Raw genomic sequence first — 23515 nt, forward strand, 5'->3', positions numbered from 1 at the left:
TCTTCCTTCAGAAGACTGATAGATGTTTAAAATTTTGTCACTGACCAAATGGCTGAAGATGCAAGTTTGTCATTCTTGGCACACCTGATGCCTAAGTATGTTCATTATGGTGAAATCGGGGTGACATCAGTTAACTAACACACAGGGTGGGAAAGCCATAGGATCGGGAGGAATGCTGGTTTAATACCATGCCCAAAATTGTCAATTGTCAATGGGAAGTAAAATCGGCTGAGATGAAAAACTAGCATTGGCATCCCACTCCCAGCCAACCCCCACCACCACCAACCCCACTCCAATCGCCTGCTTCCCAATTGGGCAGACTAGGTTAAAATTTCAATAATATAAATGCAAAATACTGCAGATGCTGGAAACCTGAAATAAAACAGAAAATGCTTGAAAAACTCAGCAGCTCTGGCAGCATCTGTGGAGAGAGAAACAGAGTTAATGTTTCGAGTCCTTCATTCGAAGAAGAGTAGTATGGACTCGAAGCGTTTATTCAGTTTCTCTCTCCATAAGTTAAAATTATTTCCATCTCTGCAAAGGACACAGCCTTGTTTCTACTAATATTTTGATGTGCAGATATCTCACTTGTCAGCTTCAATTAAAAAAAACAACTTGAGAAAACAGATGAACAATCTTTGATTAACAGGAAGAGAACATAGACCTAGGGCACAACATGCATCTTGTACTTTACAGTTTTAGCAAAACTTGTGTCAGCATATTGAAAGAAAAAGCACATTTAACCAATAAAGGAAGGATTGGTTGCTGACTGCAACAATTGGCGATAGGCAGGATAGGTTTGTGCAATGTCGTGTATGACAACATTTTATGCCAAGATTATGTATGATTGCATTTCATAATAGAAAATGTATTGTTCTTCGTTTGCTTAATTTGGTCTGACCTGCACACAACTTATTGGCCATGGAATAAAAAGAGCTTCCAATTAATTGAAACAGTTTGTGTGACCCTGGTCTGCTTCTATTGTTTTACATCAGTTCCACTATTCTAAGAAAACAGCCAAGATCAATAATGACTATGAAAAAAATAAAGTGTGACAAAAAAGGTGGGAGCTAGGATTGGAAAAGGAACATTGTTGTAGATGGTCCAGCCTCATCTTGACCAGCACTGCTTTCTTCTGGTGATATGGTTTTCTGCCTCCTTCAATTTTCTCCCCCCTGCTTTCCTTGAAGTGCTAACTCTTATCAGGGCACAGTTGTAAAGGAGACAGCAGCCCTAGCAACTATTACTTGAGCATGAATCTTGAAGGGAATTGTGTACCTGCTGTTAAGACTGTAGGAGTCAACGGTTGCTGAGCCCTGTCCTGGATGTCTTTGCTAAACATGAACTTTCCACCAGGATTTGCCAGATGAGACCAAGACCCAGATCATTTTCCCTTCACTAGCCCACGAATACTGGAGCCAAGTATAGAACTCAAGCCAGAGCCCTGGTAATGAAACAAGAACAAAAATAGCTGGAAAAACTCAGCAGGTCTGACAACATCTGCAGAGAGGAATACAGGAATAACTGTGTTCCTCTCCGCAGATGCTGTCAGACCTGCTGAGTTTTTCTAGCTATTTTTGTTTTTGTTTCAGATTTCCAGCATCTGCAGTATTTTGCTTTTACCCTGGTGATGAAGCCTGCAAACTTGCAGCACTGTTTTCCTGAAGATCACAAAGAGCTGCACTTCCACAATAAAGCCAAACCTGCAATTTCATTGATGTGGAATTTTATTGGAGTTGGACAGTAAAAGATTTGAGTAAATTAGAGTGCAAATGATTTAGTATTGATTATTGAACTTCCCTATTAGTAACTGCAATTGAAGTGAGTAGCTATTTATTGTGAGGTTATAGTGCCATTGACTTCATCACCAATGATTCCTGATCTGTGTAGTCAACTCACCTTGAACAAATGCTAGTCATTGTCCCACAAACTGAACTCAAATTCACATAATGTAGATACAAATTATAGGAATAAAGGGTGAGTGAGATGTTTTATGATCCTATAAATGCTTATGGGTTTTTTTCCCAAATGGTATAAATGACCACATTGAATTCAAGACAATTCAAGATCTTGTATACATCTATAACTCATCGCACTTCTACATCATTACATATAAAATAGACTATCAAAATGGGGGCTAAACCAGTGAGTCTATTGATATGTAAGGGTAAACTTTCCAAGGCTGCATTCCTGGCACACTGCCTCATTACATAACATTATCAATCTCAGAATCATATTTAAAGAGTAATTATCTAACCTCTGACTTTTGCTAGCATTCAGCAACACTCCCCAACTCCCGGGGAGCCTCGCAAAACTTACCCTCTGATTTCCTCAAACATTTGGAATAGTGACTGGCGACAATGCCTGTGTACCAGTATATCAAAGCAACCTGCCTGTGATCTCTATATGGCAGTATTGAGCACTTTTGTTATCCTGTCCATGCTGTCAGTCAAGTGCAATGGATAAACCCAACATTGACAGCTATCCTTTAGCTAACAGAACAAGTCCCTGTGATTGCTTTAAAAACAAAGTTACAATATTCTGAAGTAAATCCATGAGATGACAGTACAATTTATGCTGTATAATTTTTCACCATTAAGTAACATTAGGATGGCCCTCCACCTGTCCCCAGCAGCTGGTAAAATATCAGTGGTGGCAGGTGGAGGCCCTTAAATGGCCACCTATGTGGTTCAATGATCCTCTGGGCAGGAGGCCTCTTCTCTGCCTTCCCCACCATTGGTAAAATCGTATGGTGACAGCAATGCGATGGGCACTCCACCTCGTACATTCCCTCACGATTACATGGGCCCCCCCACCATTCAGCCCACCCCCAAAGGACTGGTAAAATCCAGCCCTCACAGTGAAGACCATGGACCTCAACCGATAGCTCAGGCAGTTAAGCAAATTAATAGCTTGACCATTGAGACCAGAAAAATTAGTAGTTATTGGTGACTTAGCTAAGTTGGTGGGAGGAGCGCTAACATTAGCACTGGGTAAAAGAGGGGGAAATCAGTCAGGTTTCCTTCTCCTGATCAGGTCCCTAAAATTATGAAGGGATTCTAGACAATAAACATAGGGAGGACATTTTAATTTGTTGGGGACACCAAAACTGGGGGTCATGAGTAGTCATTAATAAGTCCAATAAATAATTCAGGAGAAGCTTCTTCACTCAGGGATTGATGAACATATGAACGTAGAGGTTAGATGCATTTAAATGGAATCCAGCTAAGCACATGAGGGGGGAAGGTAATGGAAGAATATGGTGACAGAGTGAGATGAACTAAGATGGGAGGGGATCCTTAAAGAGTAAAAACATCAGTATAAACCTGTTGGGAAAGTGGCCTGTTTTTGTGCTTTAATTTCAATATAATTCTATATAATTGTCCAGCAACAACACCCTCAACTAGTCTGTCTACATGCTCTGCCAGGATTGACACATGAATTACAGGCACCTAGGTGAGTAAAGAAAGACTGCACAACACTACCCCAGCAAGAAGTCAATGCCTTCAGGAGTGCAGGGAGAGGAAAAGATTTAAGAGGGAGAAAGATAAACAGGAAAAGTCGACAAGGAAAAGAAACTAGAGACTGCCAAGAAACTGTCTTATAGAATTATGTAGTGGACTTGATGCCTCAAGAATAGTTTAAAGGGCAGCTGTGTATTTCCTGATACAACAGAAGAGGGTGAGTTTGTTAAATAAGTAGCTCCACTGCATTTAAAATAGGAGACAGAGTTTGTATAATCGACTTTCATAAGAACACGCAGCTAGATGCCCCTGCATTTCTCTGGTTATATATCTGGTTATATCTGGAAGTATCCAGCTAACCTTTTAAGCCTTTCATGTATTTCTGTACCAGGCCAGTGTCTATAAACATACAGCAAAGGACCCAATTGGTCAAAAGCTTTTATCAGATTGCTGGTTGTCCAAATATTTAAAATAATTTGAAAGTATGCTGGTTGCAAGGCAGCTCCCTGGGAAACACAGTACTATAGAGGCAGAAGTATGTACCAAGCACCGATAGTCATATCAAAATCACATGGATATTATTATTGGTTTTGATTATTTCTTGGTAGTGATCTTGTCTAATGCGTAAGAAAGCTGCTTCTAAGGCCACCCTCTATTGATACTAATTACTTTGGTTGGTGTTGGTATATTGTAGTTTGTGCTGTATTGCTGCTGTGCCAAACTATTAACACCACCTACTTCTCAATTTTGGCATGTTGGATCACCACCACTGTGTAGATCAGGGCTTCCCAAACTGTGGGTCGCAACCCCCAGTTCTCGTCACAAGATGAAATTTTGGGGTCACGACCTCCAAGGCAACAATGGCTGACATGAAGCTTGGACTGATTTCTGACAGCTGCAAGGCCCTTTAAATCCTCATGTTCTTTTGTTGATGGGTGTGGCCTAATGGAATGCTCTCTGAGGCCCAATTGCTATTGCAAAAAAAGGCTTGTGAATAGGCAGGTGTTTGTTTTTTTCTGAGAAACTCTGCCTCTTCATCAACTCCCCCAGAAGGGTGCTGGGCTTGAAAGAGGGGGAGATGGGATGAAGGAGCAGGGCAAGGGGCACGCTGACCTCCCTGAGGAAAACCCACCCTCGCTTAACAACTGAAGCCCCCCATCCCCTCCCTCACCCCAGTCAACAACTTTCGGACCCACAAATTTTCACTCCAGGGTCACGCAAAGTATGAGGCATTAAAATGGGGTCACACCAGAGAGATGTTTGGGAAGCACTTGTGTAGATGCTTTTGATCTCAATGCAACATTCAGTTAGTGAGTGACTTGACTCAGACTTAACACTGAGAGCCTTATTGTTTTCACTGCACTTTCATCTGTGCTGGGGGAGAGAGCAGGGTCGCTCTATCTCAAAGCATAGGATGGATTTCTGATACTTTGGTATTCCCAGTGAAAGGGTGAAATCAACACTGATTCAGTACCAACATCCCTAATTCTAGCACCATTACAAGTCTGCTACTTGAACCACTCAACCACTAACTGTTTTTTTCATCCTGAGGTGAAAGGTGTTTAGTTTTAATGTGACAGCCTTACCGGTTTCCATTGAATGTGGTTTTATAGACTGTTGTCTGGTGTAGGCCCTGGTCAGCATAGACTGGCATTGCTGCACGGACACACTCATGGGAGCACTGGAGGGTCTCATTGTACGCAGTGAATATGTCCAGGTTGCTTGGCACTCGTGCTGTGGTAAAATCAGTCAGATTTTGGCAACTCTCCTCTTGTTGATTGATTTTCCGTTGGTGACTATTTCGGTGTCCGTTTCCATTTTCTGCGCAGCTGCAAAAACAAACAGACCTGTTCATCTCTGCCATATTAAGGTTTTCATTTTAAAAGTAAACGCACAAAGCATCTGCCATTCCAAACAAGCTACAGTAGAGGCATAGGCTAAAAACATAAAAAGGTTGTTTTGTTGTTTTTTTTTAATGCGTAAGTCTCAATTTTGCAGTTTTGCTCACTCAGTCATAAAAAGGGTCTTGAGAGGATCGAAGGATAAACAACCAAAATGATTCTCCAACTCTGGTTGGACACTTTCTCTGGAGGTTTTCCTCGACCTCATGCCTCTAACTGCCCCATCCCCAACATTCCCACCATTGGTTACCCAACATTTCCATTTTCATAGTGCACTACCTTCCTACACCAATCAAAAAGTGAACAGGTTCTCTGTACTTGATTGGATGATTCTTCGTTGACAGTCAATAGTCTTTTCTCCACATGTCTGATATTCTTGTAACTTATAAATAAAAGTGTTGAAAAAATATATATTGTTTTGTTTAAGGCCCCTATGATAGTTCTCCTGGTTTGCTCGTGGCAGTGTGCAAGAAATTAATTTTTAATTCCTGAAAAATCCACCACAGTCCTGAGTGGTTGGCAACCTTAATTTAAAAGCTGAATTATGAGGAAGCAGGAAGCAAGTTGGGCTTCTTCTCCTGGGGAAATAGACTTCAAGGGGAAGCTTTCCAGGTTATGAAAGGAAGTGACAAACGTGAACAAGGTGAATTTTTCAGTCTGTTAAATACCAAAAGGCAAGAGGTAGGTTTATAAGCCTCAAATTAAAGATGAATGTAAAAGTAGGTTGGCAGGTTACGACAGAACTTTCTAACAACCTTTATAACACTACAACACTGTTCATAACTCCATGCCACAGTACAGAAGTAATAAAGACATAACAGGACAGGACAATGTTTTATTCAAAACTAAATAGAATCTGACGACATGCTATGTCTCCACTTAAGTGTCTGTGTGAAATTTATCTTTGGAGATGGTCCGAGGGGTCAGCAGGAGAAAGCCAGGGAGGCTGGGGTGCATTGGAAGAGGAAAAATTCAGCCAGGAAGGTTCCCTGTCAAAAAGAGGCTACAGGCAGAAATTAAAAATGAATACCATGACTAAGTAACCATGACTTCCTAGGTTTGTTCAGAGGCTTCAGAATGGAAATAGATTGTAAACCCTACTGCAGCTTCTCGCCTCTCTTTATCCACTCTCTATCATGTGCCTATTAATTCCCTTGCATTTGGTTAAAGTCCCACATGTTCATTTATGAGATCCCACCCTCCTATCTCAATACATCAATGCTGGTGCATCCATGGTTATGTGAAGGAAGTTCCCTTCCTGACTGCTTCTTTCTGACCTAGAAATCTTCACAAGACTGACGCCCACAGTCTGTTCATTAGAAACGGCTGATGGGTCGCTTGAAGTTCTGCAGCCTTTCTTGCTTTGTTACTAACTGAAGTTAGTCACAAACATACCAAATTCAGGATTGTGGGGCAGAGTTTAATGGCCCCATTGTGGTGGGGGCAGGGCTGTAAAGCCATTCAAAAGTCCATTGGTTTTGGTGGGGCCATATAATCCCACCAGCGTAGAATTCCGCTGGTGATGTACTACTTGGGTATTCAAGCAATTCCTTGCTTTATTCTTGCTTTCTCTTACTGGAGAAATGGATAGTGCAGCAGTGACAGTAGTAATGAAAGTCTTCGATTCAAACTTTAAGAAAGAGACAAACGCTGACAAATCTCATCTGAAGCCCATGAAAAGAGAAATACAAAATAGAAACAGAACTGTAGAAAATAATAGGGAGAATGTATATGAACTCTACTTAAAAAAAAAGTATGTATGTGAATGCTACTTGGCACTCCCCTGTAGATATGTGACAGGAACAGCTTCTTAATTTAGCCATGTTTCTATTTTTAATCTGGCGCCTCAGGTAGAGAGCGCGTGACTGAAATGTCTGACACGTAGGATCTAGCCAGTGTTGGCCACATTTTCTGAAGCTCTTGTTCCCTGCAAGTTATTTCTACCATCTGTGTTGTAATATTTAGTGCCCGAAATCCAAACCTTTTTCATATTAAATCACAACTTGCCCTTGACACCTCACATCCCCAATGCAGCCAGTTGTCCTTGTCTATTTTAAGTTTTTTGGATGGTTATTGCTGTTATTCCCATTTAAACCTCCTCTAGACCAATCTTTTGTTTCTTTATTTGTCCTATTATCACCTGCTTTTGCCTTGTATCACCATCCCTTTCATCATTTAATCGCTCCTGCCCCATCACAGACTTTCTCTCTGTTCATCGCTCCGTTCTCACCTCTCCCACCTCAGTAGCTGCTTAAGACCTGAAGCATCCCTGACTGTTTTGCCAACTCTGACAAAGTGTCAGTGGCCTGAATCATTGGCCTGGATTTTCATGGAGTTGGGTAGACACTGTGGAGGGTTGAAACTGGCGGGCATGATCCATATCCGAACATCCCACCCCATTTGCTGCATTTCCGACATTGACGGCTGTGTGAAAGGGGGTGGGTCATAAATCGCACACATGGTAAGTACACATCGGCTGGGACTGATATAAAGAGATGGGGCAGGACAGGAAGTCACGATTTTCACCCTCAACATTTCCAGAACTCCGGCCAGGATTTTTCCGATGGTGGGCAGGCGCGGGTGGGGGTGGAGCTGATCACCACCCGCGATTGGTTCTGCACCGCCATTTTACGTGGGCGGGCCAATCACGGCCCGCCCAGCATAATTCGCAGCCGGTAGCGGGCAGGAGGGAGGAGGGAGAGTCGGGGCCTGCGCTCTTTTGCACATGCGTGCGAAAGAACGCAGCGATCTCTCTGAGGCACGGAGCTGCCTCAGGGAGATCAAACGTATAATAAAATCATGACAAAATGATTTAAAAATGTATTTAAACATGTCCCCTCATGTGACTGTGTCGCATGAGTGGGGACATGTTTGTAAATTTATGACAATTTATTTATTTATAGATTCAGGAAACCTCATCCCGCCCGTGGATGAGGTTTCCTGAAAAATGCGAAGGCCGCTTGGGCTTTTCGCCTGCCCGTCAACTTTAAGGTTGGATGGGCAGTGTTCTTAACTACTTTAACTTATTTCTTAATGGCGTTAATGGGCTGTTGACATTTTGGCGGGCTATAACAGACAAAAGGCTCAGCCATGTAGACTCCTGCTCGTCACTCCTTACTTCATTAACTAAGTGGATGACATTACGACTGCCAGTCTCATGGGGGTAGGAGTGTGTGGGCCATGACGGAGGGACGTTTGCTGAAATGGGCCCAAGACCTTCACACATGTGGCATGTAAAGGAAAGGCAGCGGTAGCATCATGCTGCATAAGCCAGGGTACCTGGGCATGAGGTGGCAGGGCCCCCAAACAGACCAGCAAGAAGAAGGGTGAGGTATGACCTTGGATGAAGGGCCGACAGTAGCAGGCTCAGCTTTCTGGACATGAAGGAGAGGCTGTGTAGGTGAATGCTCATGATGTCTCAGGATATGGTGAGAGAAATCTGTGCCATGTTTCAGGCAGACCTCACACCCCAAACAACTGGTGGCCATGCCCTTCCAATAGCCATCAAAGTGACTGTGGCCCTCAGCTTTTATGCAGCTGGACACTTCCAGGGCTCTGCTGAAGAACTCTGTGGCATCTCACAGTCAGCTGCCCGCAGATGCATAGCAGCAGCCACCAATGCTCTCTTTGTCAGGGTAGGGGAGCTCGTTAAGTTCCCTATAGGTGTGGAGTCTCAGAGCTAAACAGCAACGGAGTTCGCATTAATGACAGACCTTCCACAAGTGAAAGGCAAAATAGATTGCATGCACATTGCCATCAGAGCACCATCACAGGAGGCGCACAGATATATGAATAGAAATCCTTTTCACTCCATCAATGCCCAGCTTGTGTGCGACCACAATAAGGTTTGCCTGAGCATCTGCGCAAGATTCCCTGGAAGCTGCCATGACTCACGCACCTTGAGGGGGTCCAACCTGCCACATCTTTCTGAGCCTATACCCCAGGTCCATGGCTAGCTATTGGGCTGCAAAGGTTACCAATTGTGGAGGTGGCTGTTTACTCCACTGGACCTTCTGGAAATGGTGCTAGAACAGCATTATTACATCAGTCACCATCAGACCAGGGCAACCATCGAGCAGGCTATTGGCATTTTAAAAATGTGCTTCCGATGCCTGGGCCGCTCAGGAGGAGCAGTGCGATACTGTCCTGCAAGAGTAGTGGTGGCCTGCTGCATGCAGCATAAAACGGTGCAACGAAGGGGTGTGCACGTGCAGGATTCAGAGCCCATCTACAAGATTCAGAGGAAGAGGAGTTAGTGGAGGAGGGGCAGGAGCCATTTACCTCAGGTTAAGATGCAACCGAGGAGGAGGAGGATGAGGAGAGGGCCAATGGTGGAAATGTTGAGAGGAGTGCCTGGGTACCCAGGGTCAGCTCTGCACCTAAAGCCATAGAGATACAGAGGTGCTTCACATAACCAACAGTGAGGAGGTAGAAGCACCCTTGTAAGCAAATGGCTGTCATGCCATTGATATATGTGCCCATGAGATGATAGATGCCTCATCTCTTCCAGGAGATGTCTAGTCCCCAAAAGGAAAGAAAATCTGCAAGTGTCCTTGAGACACATGGCTGAAATCTTCACCACCATAGGTCTGCATTCAGCCGCATTGAGGGATTAACCTCAAGATGCTACGTGTCAGGGTGGACGGCAAGTGGAATTTGGATGTTGTGAAATACAGGACAAACCAGTAATCGAGTGACTAAGCAAAGCTCGGCCCCTATGTCCACAGTGCCCCTGTGCGGTGTCAGTTGAAACTCAGTACATGCAGATGTGGGTGATGGACCAACAAAAATGTGACAAATCAAGACTGTGCAGCATAAATTAACATTTGCACCACACACGTGCCAGACAACTCCAATAAGAGAGAATCTAACCATCTTCTCTTGACATTAAGTAAGGCAGTATCATCGCTGAATTCACCACTATCAACATCCTCGAGCTTACTATCACCAGAAGCTGAACTGGACCAACTGTATTAATACTGTGCTACAACAGCAGGTCAGAGTGAGGGAATTCTGCAGTGAATATCTCACCTCCTGACTTCCCAAAGCTTGTCCACCATCTACAAGGCACAAGTCAGCAGTGTGATGGAATACTCTCCACTTGCCTGGATGAGTGCAGCTCCAAGAACACTCAAGGTGCACGACACCATCCAGAACAAAGCAGCCCATTTGTTTGGCACCCCATTTACCACATTTAACATTCACTCCCTCCGCCACCAACACACAGTGGCAGCAATGTGTACCATCGACAAGATTCTCTGCTGCAACTCACCAAGGCTCCTTCAATAGCACCTTCCAAACTGCGACCTCAACTGACTGGAAGGACAGGGCAGCTGATGCATAGGGACACCAACGTCTGCTGGCTCCCCTCAAGCCACACACCATTGAGACTTTGAGCAGAAACGCTGTTATTGAGTCAAAGTCCTGGAGCTCCCTTCCTAAATGCACTGTGGGTGTACCTACACCACATAGATTGCAGTGGCTCGTGAAGACATCTTACCACCACCACCTTCTCAAGGGCAATTAGGGGTGAGCAACAAATGCTGACCTATGCAGCGAAACACATATCCCATGAACGAATAGATAATCAAAAAATAAAGCCACCCAAAGATGGCTGAAGCCATTCATCTACTTTCAGTTTAATGTGGCACCACCTTATGACATCCAGAAGGTCAATGCAGCAATGCAGCAAGGATCATTGACAGTCTGTTGCATACAACACACGAAAGGACAACTACAGTCATCTCCCACAATTGCAATGTTACCTGAAAGGCTCATCTTGTTGTGATCTGTGTGGCCATGACTGTGCATTGAGGATGAAGTTTCAGAAACATCTCTGACCTCATCTCAGGACTAGGGGTGGGCCTACACCTGATGGACTGCCGATTCTCCTTCGACGTACCCCTGAAAGTCCTCAAAGAATGGAAGCAAGATGTTTTAGTGGCTCACGATATGCACACCCCATGGTTGACTACTATAAGCAGTGAAAGTATTATTGAGCCCATGACTTAACGATGATGGACTTCCATGACACACGCTTCACAGCTTGACTGAGGGTTGGACTCTGGCTGCAATCTTCAGTGACACTGGTAAGAACATGAAGTCTTATGTTTACCCCATTATCATATATGCCACTCAACAAGCATAGGCCAATACAGCGATCTTTTGATTCCTTAGGTGCATTCACAAACATTGGAAAAGGCATACTTAACAGTGTGATTATGTAACACCAAGTGTGAACCTATCAGTGATTGAGTTGCCGTGGCGTCCTCTGCTCATGGACGCTCCTATGTGGTGCCCTCCCACTGTGTTGTGGAGACAGGCTGCTCACCTCTGTCTCTGTGCTGGTACCCATTAGGGATCTACCTGAGACTGCAGGAACTGCACTTCCACAGGGGAAGCCATGGTCATTGGAGCACGTGCTACAGATGAGGGCACTGGCGGGTGAGCCGTAGAACATGAGGGTGCTGAACTGCTCCCAGCACCCTCATCCTCTCCTGCAACTCCCTCAGCCCTGTGCTAGCTTTCAGGAGGGGTAGATGGGGTGGCCTGCTGAGGTGCAGCAGTTGTCCATTCCAGCACCCATTGTGCCACCAACGAGAAGGTCCTGTTATGGTTAGCCAGTTCTTCATGTATTCCATGGAAGACAGCACTCAAACCTTGATTGGACTGCCTCAGGCTACTGAGTGACCTTGTTCCTTTTGCAGGGTTTCACACTCTTCTTGCATCCACGGGGCATGATGCTGCATGTGGTTGGCCATTCTCTCATGATTGGAGCTCATGCAGTCAAGTACCTGAGACAAGGTCAAGCTCACACCATGGGGGTGACAATGGAATGCCCAGCATGGGCATATATGAGCATGCATTGACTTGGGGAACTCTGCCAGATGTCTGCACGCTTGCTGCTGATCCAAGCACCGAGCCCCGTGAGGTGACCCCTGAGCCTTGACCTCAATGCCAACTAGAGCATCATAGTCACAGGCCTCTTCCTCTGAGAAGGACTGTGCACAAATGTTTCTGACTCTGACACCTTTTCCTGCACTCTGGTGCAGTGACCTTGAAAGCATGCAATTGACTCTGAACGCACACTGTTTCCCTCTGCAGTGTTAGTGTCTGTGCTAGTGGATTGTGGGCTGGTAATATGAGATAGTGCTTCCTTGAACATCCCTTTCTTCTCATGATGCCTAAGGGATGTTTGGCACTGGAGGGGTGGGATTGTGGCGATGGAATCTGTGGGAGAGACAACAGGATCGAATTAGTGTAATCCTTGGTCAGTGCGAGAGCAAGTGCAGTTTCAGGTCAATGTCAGAAACCACATGAGCGGAACCATTGGCCCAATACCCTTCCTTCCGTGCTCCATGATACACCAGCTACTCATTATGCTCAGTCCACCTTCCCCGTAATGAAAAACAATCACCCCTACCAATGAAACCATGCCCTAAGGTGTTGATAATACTGCTTTTGGCACCTGCAATGGGCGGTTCACCATTCCAACATTGGCCTGGGTGGGAACATGAGCAATCTGCATGGCCTTCTCCTCCCCTGCACAAATCACCCTCAGATTCACACTCCCACCCTCTGCTCGGGCCATCTCCTCTGCATTTTGTGTTCTCTCCTCCTGCAAGTCATCAATAAAGACAAGTTAAAGGATATTGACTCCTGCATCCATTTACTAGCCTAATCTATTTGAAAGTGTGTTGAAATGGACGTTCCATTGTCACCCCATGAATGCTTGGACAGACAAGAGTGTCATGTCCATTTGGTCATCCTTAATGATGGGGAAAAAGGCACCCAATGTGTCCCTTCTGATGTCTCATTCACTGGCACCCAAGCTGGACAGAAATGCATGCTTCAGTCAAACAACTCACATTGTCTGTGCGCACCAGGTCATGGAACTGCTTGTGGCCTTATATCCAAGATCTTTGCGGTTCACTTGATGAGCTCACTGAGGCCACTACTGCCTGCCAAGCTCTATTAATAATGGTAGAAGGGTTCCTTTTACCCGCTGGGTATGCTGCTTCTCTCCACATTTCAACCTCCTGCACCAGGATCTCCAGGTCCTGGTCGCAGAACCTGAGTGCATTTAATCAATGGGACACACTCATTGCACTCCTCTGGGACATTCTGGGGCAATGAATAAATCACATGGATGAGTGAGGATTCTCACTATGTGCTACTCAATACCCATGTGCAATCTCCTGATACAACCTTAATCCCGAGTTGTGCACAGGTTGATGTTGTTTCGGAGTCCATTCATAAGTTGGGTGTACAGTTGCCAGCTGGGGTAGGACATATTCCTGGAGGTTCCATCATATGAGCTCCTGCGTCTAAACAGCCTTTCTATCCATCACTGGAGAACCCAGGGCAATTCTGGAGGGTTGGCAATCCTCACTGGGTGTACTGTGCTTGTGTAGTAGCACCCTAGTGTGGCATGATGTGTCCTGGTGCTTATAGCACCCTGCTGGGGTACTCCCTTGGAGCAACAAATGCCAGCAGAAACAGTGTGCTGATGTCACTGTAACAGGCGAGGTACTTTTGGGTACCCACGCTTGAAATTGTGACATGTGGCACAGCTGAAGGATCTGCCTGCAGGGTTTTATAACTAGCCCCCAAGTTACAATGCTTATTTCACTTGCTGCACAGCACTGTAACCTGCCGCAGCTGCAAAGGTGCAGACATCATGGCTGGGTGTGGTGGATCTCTGGTAACAGTGAATGACAGCTGTGTGGACAGTCTTTACACGTTTCCAATGGCCAGGCTTCACAATTTAAAGATTTATGGACAGCTCATGATGAGCCATCTCTGACAGCATTAAAAATTAGTTGGCCAACATTTTCAACTTTCACTCACCTGACAGTTTCTGAAGTGTCCTCCCACATTGCTTTGTGAACCCTTCATAACTGCCTTCCTCTCGCAGTGAGTGACTTCCTGGACGCCCCTTTATTTCGGGCCTGAGCAGTGAAAACCCCGCCTCATAATTTACATATTGCCTCTGTCTAATAAGTGTTTCCAAGGCCCGCTGCCCCGACCACTGCCTGTAACCAAAAACAAAAACAGAATTACCTGGAAAAACTCAGCAGGTCTGGCAGCATCGGCGGAGAAGAAAAGAGTTGATGTTTCGAGTCCTCATGACCCTTCGACAGAACTAAGTAGAAATAGGAAAGGGGTGAAATATAAGCTGGTTTAAGGTGTGTGTGTGTGTGTGTGTGTGTGTGTGTGTGGGGTGGGGGGGCGGGTGGGTTGGGTGGGGATAGAGAAGTGGAGGGGGGGTTGTCGTTGTAGGATCAAGCAAGCAGTGATAGAAGCAGATCATCAAAAGATGTCACAGACAACAGAACAAAAGAACACATAGGTGTTGAAGTTGGTGATATATATCTAAACGAATGTGCTAATTAAGAATGGATGGTAGGGCACTCAAGGTATAGCTCTAGTGGGGGTGGGGGGAGCATAAAAGATTTAAAAATATTTAAAAATAATGGAAATAGGTGGGAAAAAGAAAAATCTTTAATTTATTGGAAAAAAACAAAAGGAAGGGGGAAGAAATAAAAAGGGGGGTGGGGATGGAGGAGGGAGGTCAAGACCTAAAGTTGTTGAATTCAATATTCAGTCCGGAAGGCTGTAAAGTGCCTAGTCGGAAGATGAGGTGTTGTTCCTCCAGTTTGCGTTGGGCTTCACTGGAACAATGCAGCAAGCCAAGGACAGACATGTGGACAAAAGAGCAGGGTGGAGTGTTGAAATGGCAAGCGACAGGGAGGTTTGGGTCATTCTTGCAGACAGACCGCAGGTGTTCTGCAAAGCGGTCGCCCAGTTTACATTTGGTCTCTCCAATGTAGAGGAGACCACATTGGGAGCAACGAATGCAGTAGACTAAGTTGGGGGAAATGCAAGTGAAATGTTGCTTCACTTGAAAGGAGTGTTTGGGCCCTTGGACGGTGAGGAGAGAGGAAGTGAAGGGGCAGGTGTTACATCTTTTGCGTGGGCATGGGGTGGTGCCATAGGTGGGGGTTGAGGAGTAGGGGGTGATGGAGGAATGGACCAGGGTGTCCCGGAGGGAACGATCCCTACGGAATGCCGCCGGGGGGGAGGGGTGAAGGGAAGATGTGTTTGGTAGTGGCATCATGCTGGAGTTGGTGGAAATGGCGGAGGATGATCCTTTGAATGCGAAGGCTGGTGGGGTGATAAGTGAGGACAAGGGGGACCCTATCATGTTTCTGGGAGGGAGAGGAAGGCGTGAGGACGGATGCGCGGGAGATGGGCTGGACACGGTTGAGGGCCTTGTCAACGACCGTGGGTGGAAAACCTCGGTTAAGAAAGAAGGAGGACATGTCAGAGGAACTGTTTTTGAAGGTAGCATCATCGGAACAGATGCGACGGAGGCGAAGGAACTGAGAGAATGGGATGGAGTCCTTATAGGAAGCGGGGTGTGAGGAGCTGTAGTCAAGGTAGCTGTGGGAGTCGGTGGGTTTGTAATGGATATTGGTGGATAGTCTATCACCAGAGATTGAGACAGAGAGGTTAAGGAAGGGAAGGGAAGTGTCAGAGATCGACCACATGAAAATGATGGAGGGGTGGAGATTGGAAGCCAAATTAATAAATGTTTCCAAGTCCCGACGAGAGCATGAAGCAGCACCGAAGTAATCATCGATGTACCGGAGAAATAGTTGTGGAAGGGGGCCGGAGTAGAACTGGAACAAGGAATGTTCCACATACCCCATAAAGAGACAGGCATAGCTGGGGCCCATGCAGGTACCCATAGCCACACCTTTTATTTGGAGGAAGTGAGAGGAGTTGAAGGAGAAATTGTTCAGTGTGAGAACAAGTTCAGCCAGATGGAGGAGAGTAGTGGTGGATGGGGATTGTTCGGGCCTCTGTTCGAGGAAGAAGCTAAGGGCCCTCAGACCATCCTGGTGGGGGATGGAGGTGTAGAGGGATTGGACGTCCATGGTGAAGAGGAAGCGGTTGGGGCCAGGGAACTGGAAATTGTTGATGTGACGTAAGGTGCCAGAGGAATCACGGATGTAGGTGGGAAGGGACTGGACAAGGGGAGAGAGAAGGGAGTCAAGATAACGAGAAATGAGTTCTGTGGGGCAGGAGCAAGCTGACACGATCGGTCTACCGGGACAGTTCTGTTTGTGGATTTTGGGTAGAAGGTAGAAGCGGGCCGTCCGAGGTTGGGCGACTATCAGGTTGGAAGCTGTGGAAGGAAGATCCCCAGAGGAGATAAGGTCAGTGACAGTCCTGGAAACAATGGCTTGATGTTCAGTGGTGGGGTCATAGTCCAGGGAGAGGTAGGAGGAAGTGTCTGCGAGAGATATCACCAACTTCAACACCTATGTGTTCTTTTGTTCTGTTGTCTGTGACATCTTTTGATGATCTGCTTCTATCACTACTTGCTTGTCCCTACAACCACACCAACCCCCTCCACTTCTCTATCCCCACCCAACCCATCCCCCCCCCACCCCCACCACACACACACACACACACACACACCTTAAACCAGCTTATATTTCACCCCTTTCCTATTTCTACTTAGTTCTGTCAAAGGTTCATGAGGACTCGAAACGTCAACTCTTTTCTTCTCCGCCGATGCTGCCAGACCTGCTGAGTTTTTCCAGGTAATTCTGTTTTTGTTTTGGATTTCCAGCATCCGCAGTTTTTTTGTTTTTATCTACTGCCTGTAACCGCCCCACGCCCACACCCCGCCAAAGAAGTCATGCCACCGGAACTACTTTTTCCTGAAGCAGGCGCACAAAGCTGTGAATTTCCCCAGCTCCAGTTACACCCACCTCCAGGATGAAAATCCAGGCCATTAACTCTGTTTCTCTCTCTACAGATGCTGCCGGACCAGCTCAGTTTTTATTTAAATTGTTCTTGGGTTTTCCCTTCTTTGGGAGCATAGAATATACTGGTGAATTTATCTTGTGGTCAAACTACAGCCTGTGACATATTACTTTGGAAAAGAAACTGTTTAAAGTACAGTGCGTTTTTTTTATGAACTAACTGCTTTAAGTCAGGCTAGTTGTAAAAGCCAAGATGGCTGTTAGGAACATTTTGAGGGGCTTCAGTGCTAGGGATGAGTGAGGGGTTGGTAAAACTCATTCCTGATCGCAACCCATGAATTGGGCTAGGGATGTCATCTGTGGGCATCAAGGGAGAAAAAGATTGGCATGTTGGTGATCAACTCAACAAACAGCAGGCTGGCACTCGCTGCCCACATCCACTGCCCGCAGCCTCTGTCCATACCTGTGGTAAGGTTTGGGAGCGCTAGGTCAAAGGTCACCCGCTCCTCCCAGATATGCTACACTGACTGTACATCGCGTCTCAAATTACAAAAGCTTATGTCGAAGAGGTCTGTCTCTCGAGGGCTTGACAAGGATGATGCTCAAAATGTTCGTGTTTATGACCAAACAACAGCCATACAATTATAATATAACGAATTGAGACCATTGGTTTGTAATGGAATGTGCCCACGGTATACTGATTAACAGACTGTGTAGAAATGTACTTACTGGTGTACTCAAAATCATTAACACTGTTCAATCAACACACAAAGAAACAGACAGGATTGATGTACATTGATAGCTGAGGTCCAGGGGCTCTCACCTGTGATCCCACCTGAGGGACATCGCGTGTAGGATGGACCCCACCCAGGAAGGAAACAAAAGGAGAAAAAAGTTGAAAATGATCCAAGGAATTTCCAGTTTAATTTTTCCTCACTGTCTGGCTCACAGCTTCCTTTGATCCAAAAAAAAATCACAGTTTTTTGTAGTTCCCTCCCATCATTGATCAAATGTCAAGCCCAGCAGCATGTTAATGTTGTGGTACAGAACCAACTGTAAATGCCCCAGTCACCCAGTCACCTGCTGCAAAATAAATCCTGTTTCTTTCCTGTCACATGGTGGTATAAGACCATTGTCACTGAACACAATTGCTGTCTTTCCTATCACGCATCTGATCAAAGCTGATACCCCAAGATGCCACATCGGCATCTGTAGTTGCCTATGCAACAAGTGCCAATTTGTGTCATTCTTTATGCAACATTCCCCAACCATTGGCCTTTCCCTATGTAAGGCACCATACGTAACCTGTCATTTCCTGTCTAAGATAACATCTGGAATTTTCTATGTAAGATACCCCAACATCTGTCATCCCTTATGTAAGAAACCCCAGCTATCTGCTATCCATTCTGCAACATAATACCTCTCCATTTTAATGTAGCATTCTACCAATTTTCTGTTACTTTCTATGTGGCACATAAAGATATGTTATTTTCTGTAAAACACAGTTCTGCCTATGATACTTTATGTAGCATGCTCTTAAGCATTGTTTTGGATCTGTTGCATCTGTGTCTCTAAGTCAAAAGCTTATGGACTTGAAAGGCCACTCCAGTAAACAGACTCTTCCGTGAAGTACTGAATTGTTAGAGATGCTCCCCTTTGAAACAAAGCCAAATTGAAGGTTCTGTTCCGATGGAAGGTCATCTCAACCTGAAATGTTAACTCTCTTTCTCCGCACAGACACTGTATGACCTGCTGAGTGTTTCCAGCATTTTTTGTTGTTCTTTTAGTAGTATTTTTGCCTTTGTGTTGAAAATACGTCTGCCTGTTTAGGTAGCTATTAAAGGTTCTGTGTTAGTTGAAGAGCAGGGAGTTCTCCTGGTCACCTGGCTAACATTCATCTCTTTGCTAAGAAAGGAAGATTGATTATTCATGAATTTAATTGCTGCTTGTAGGATCTTGCTGTGTGCAAACTTGCTGTTACATTTTGCATGCATAACTCACCAGAAAGAGTGGCTAAGATATTTTGAGATATTTATCAGTTGTAGCCTGAATATAAATTCAAGTCTTAAACACTTCCAGGTCTCAGCAACTTTTTAAAGGTACCTAATATTCCATTTATAAGATGCCTCTAGCTATGAGCTTGTTTAGTAGGTGTTCAATGAGCTCGATGGCTGCAGGGGTATTGCAGCTGAGCCCATTACTTACCCAATCTCCACCAATTGCTGAATAGGATCAGGACTCTGGCTGAATTTTGACTTCCTGTGCTCTGTGGGACTGAGGCAAATTTCAGCATTTGCTGCCCCACTGAGATCAGCCCACTTCAGAATTTTAAAATCAACACAAATGAGAATATTAAAATCCTACCATTGAAACAAAAAACAATAATAGCAGCAAGACAAAATGAACGATGCAAATGGGACAGAATTATAAAATAACAATGAGATGATCCATTTCTTCACTGATTGCATTCAATCCGGTTTTTTTTTATTTCAGCAGTTCCTATTCTGCAGCCCTGTCCATAGTTCACCCTATTTCAAGCTTCTTCTACACTACATGCTGAGCCTGGGCTGCACCTTGTTTACCTCTGTGTATAATCGCCCAGTGATCATTTAGTTAATCCTGTTTCTCCATCTTTCAGCCTCACAGATGTGCTGGCACAGTATGGAACAGGATAAACGCTAGTCTTGTAGTTATCAGAACCTTTGGTTGACTCAAGATGAGGTGGCTTATAGAGGTCTATGACTCATGTGTATGTATGAACCTCAGGATATGTGGTAGGGCAGTCACATGGTGAGCAGTATTGAGGTGAGGATTCATAAAAATATAATCAATAACTATCACGTTGGTGTGATTTGGAAACTTGTCCCAAAGAGGATGGCATCTGTCAGGTCATCTCAGTGATCCTGAGCAATGGTAACCAATATAAACCTGCAATTCCAGGTTTATAGCCAGTCAACTTAAATTGAATAGCTGCTGACAATATTTAACTAATATTCAATCACTCTATGCATTGATGAATGATACTGATATCAGGCCTTCAAGATAAGAGAGGTCTCCTGAAAATTAAACAATTGGGTGCTAAATGTGGTAGCAGGTGGGCAAAATGGCATTCTAGCCGCTGATGGTGATGGCAGGTTTTCACGCTGTATCATCCCAAACCCGCCACATTATTTATTCACTCTCGGGAAACATGCCGTTTCCATGGCGGACAGGCTCGCATTCGTCTTCCTGCCATCACCCCACCATTGCATCACGCCGGCTGCCATGGAAAAAAGGCAGCCGCCAGCACACCGCTGATCACTAACAGCTCACCACCACAGCCTGGGACACATGGCCAGCAAAGGAGAAAAGACCACAGCCGCACCCACCACCCCCCCCCCCCCAACTCCTCCATCCCTCTGTTTAATGATGGGTCCCTTGAATGACTGCTGGATGCCATGGAGGCCCGCTGGGATGTCCTGTACCCCTGCTCTGGTCGCAGGATGGGCAGCAACATGACCAATCCAGTATGGGAGGCGGTGACAGCGGTGGTCAGCGCCAAAGCCCTTCAGAAGAGGACAGCCACCCAGTGCCAAAAGAGAATGAATGATCTCCTCTGTTCCACCAGGTTCATCTTCTTCTCATCGCCCTCAACTCACACACTCACAAACCCATCACACATCCACAGAGCCCTCACTCACTGCCAGTTCAAGGGACATCACCATTCACTCTCTCACACACACCTTCATTGTCCTCATCCCGTCCATGGGACCACCCACAACCAACATATGCCAGGCACATTTATCATCTGGCCCGTCAGGCATCCTGCTTACACTCTCTCCATCTCTATCCATGCAAGACAAGCTGACACACAACAAGAGAGAGAGGTTGCAAACTTGTGGCTGAATGCACGAAATCAAGGTCCTCACAGACTTTGAAAGCAGAGCCATCCAGCTGGCCGGCAATGACCAGGATTAGCCCTGTGCTGACGGTGAGGTCAGTGGTACTCTAGCAAGTGAGGATCCAGCAGTGCCGCATCCATCAGACGACCATGCTGTGAGTGATGTGTCCTGTTTCACAGGCCACTGCCATGCACTAATTATCTCTCCTTGCTTCCGCAAGCACATCTGCCAAACAGCTGACAGAGTCCATGACCCAAGGCCTCTAATCAAGCCCCGAAGAAACCTCCGAAGAGGAATCTGAAGGTGCCCTCCTTGAAGTCCTGTCACAGCGCTTACCCACACCCTGCACCAGTGCAGAGACACACACCTTGGTGAGACCTAGTTCTAGAGTAGCCTCGAGATCACAATCTGATGAGCACATTGCGCTGTGTGATCCACTGCAGGTGGCGGCAGGGACTTCCCAACTGCCCGGCACTCAGAGGACTGCTGGAGGCCAGAGATTTGCTGAGTCAAAGTCAGCTGATGAGCCTCTGGACTTGGTCATGTCACAGTTGCTGGAGCTCCAAAGGCAAGCTCGGGAACATCAGGAAGGGATATCCACTGCACTCAGATTGCAAGGCACTATGGAGGAATCCGTCCACATTGGTAGGATGGTGGCCGCCGTGGAGACCTTGGTCCAGAATGTCCCTCCTGCATTGCTGTGTGAGGTCAACTCCATCACTGATGCCATAGTTGGCCTCCAGCTGTGTGTACGCGAGAGGGGTGCGGGGCAGCTCGATCACTCCAGCTACTCCTTCCACTCAAGGAGTCAGCCAGGGACCCATGGGCATCCATAGGGAGAAGGATCAGCAGGTGCACACTCGGGGCCATCCACGCTGGTGACTCCGGGAGTGACCAGCCAAACCGAATCCCCTTTTCCTGTGACCTCAGCAACTTCAGCTCCACAGGCCGAGGAGGGTGCCACTGCCACACAACAGGACACCAAAAGCAGGCCAGGGCCCTACAAGTCTCAGCCCTCCAGAGGACGCCCGCCAAAGTCATCACACACAGGGCGTCGCAGTCAGCAGGCTGCCTCCACCTCTGCTGTGGATGTCCGCAGAGCACCAAAACATAGCAGCAGGGCTAGGAACATTAAGAAGAATTAGTTGCACAGCCTGTGCATGAGTGTTAATCACTTGTACATACGGTTCACCATTGTCAATAAACTCTCAACAGTGTCTCCCTGCCTATGGTTCCTTGTTCTGATGAGCAATGTTTTTGTCACTCAGATGTGAAACCTTTCTGCACAAGATAAAGGCAGGTGTCTCAGTCCAGGGTCTCTTCCCAATGCTCTGTGCAGCCTTCAGACCAAAGTGATGGTCTGGCCTCACACTTCCTGGAAACATTACCGATGCCTGCACCTGGTCATTGCTGCCAGAATGTAGTGGGCAGATGCCACAGAATTCCGTCATTGTCTCTGTGTGCTCTCTGCATTTTAAGGAGGCGCTGGCCCCCATCTCTTCAGCATCTGTGACCAGTGATGCTGTGCACCAGCTCCTGAAGGGGTCAGGTGCTGAAGGCTGACAAAACATCAGATGCTTCTAAAGTTTCTTGGCTGTGTCTCTATGATATGACCTTGATCACGAAATGCGAGGCAACTGCCCTCAGCCAGACAGGAGTCAGACATTCTCGGATGCAATGTGAAGATCTATGGAGTGTCCTCACTGCATGTTGTCATCATCCTCCGGCAATCAAGCAACTATTAGGGCCTCCACTGTATCTCCATGACAGGAGCATTCTCAAAGAGGGTATTCGCGCTGCCATAAACCAGACTGGAGTCAAACGTTCACAGATGCAATGTGAGGATCTATGGGATCCGAAGCATTTGGTGGCACTTTGGTGCCTTCGTGTTGCTTGCGTGGGTAGGCAGGCTAGGAGCCCAACGCCAATCATATCACTCTGGCTGCGCCTGAACTGTTTCAGTTACAGAGGAGTGGTCAGTTTATACAGGTGTCCCTACTGTGTGACCACTTCCCTCGCTTACCCTGCCCCCCACCTCGATTTCTTGTGCACGGGATCCAATGCCAGGGCAGCAGTTGCCCCCCACTCCCCCGACAACAGCAACAGTCACTGCCGAGGCTGGGCAGCAGTTGCCCCCGGACACCACCCACCCCCCAAAACAGTCGCCTCCAAGGCAGGGCGGCACTTCACCCAGGCTTCCCAGCACCCCTGAAGCCTGCACAGCAACAGGCCACCCTGGCGAGCTGTGGGAAACGATGCTGTTCACTCACCTCAGTTCCCCCAAAGTGAAGGCTGCCAAGTGCATGTCGCCTGTGTGCTTTGTAAAACACGCCGATGTGCCTTCCCGCTGACGTGGACGGACGATCTGGCGGGGTTCCAACAGCCTGGCAGGATGGCCTTTTAATGACAGGCTGATGTATTACAATGAGCTCCCTGACGACTGCTGGCGGGAACACGGTACACTGTCTGCGGTCTGAGCGGACAATCCT

General features: G+C 46.4%; 1 protein-coding gene across 1 annotated transcript in view; it reads right to left on the reverse strand.

The window, feature by feature from the left end:
• The window catches only part of ajap1 (adherens junctions associated protein 1), a 191445-nt gene that overhangs the window by 81401 nt on the left and 86529 nt on the right, over positions 1–23515 (reverse strand). The window contains exon 3 of the mRNA XM_041206958.1: positions 5051–5293. Coding sequence (XP_041062892.1) covers positions 5051–5293 — 243 coding nt within the window. The remainder of the gene's footprint in view (positions 1–5050; positions 5294–23515) is intronic.

This window comes from Carcharodon carcharias, chromosome 15, assembly GCF_017639515.1.
Source record: "Carcharodon carcharias isolate sCarCar2 chromosome 15, sCarCar2.pri, whole genome shotgun sequence".
NCBI classification, from domain to species: Eukaryota; Metazoa; Chordata; class Chondrichthyes; order Lamniformes; family Lamnidae; genus Carcharodon; species Carcharodon carcharias.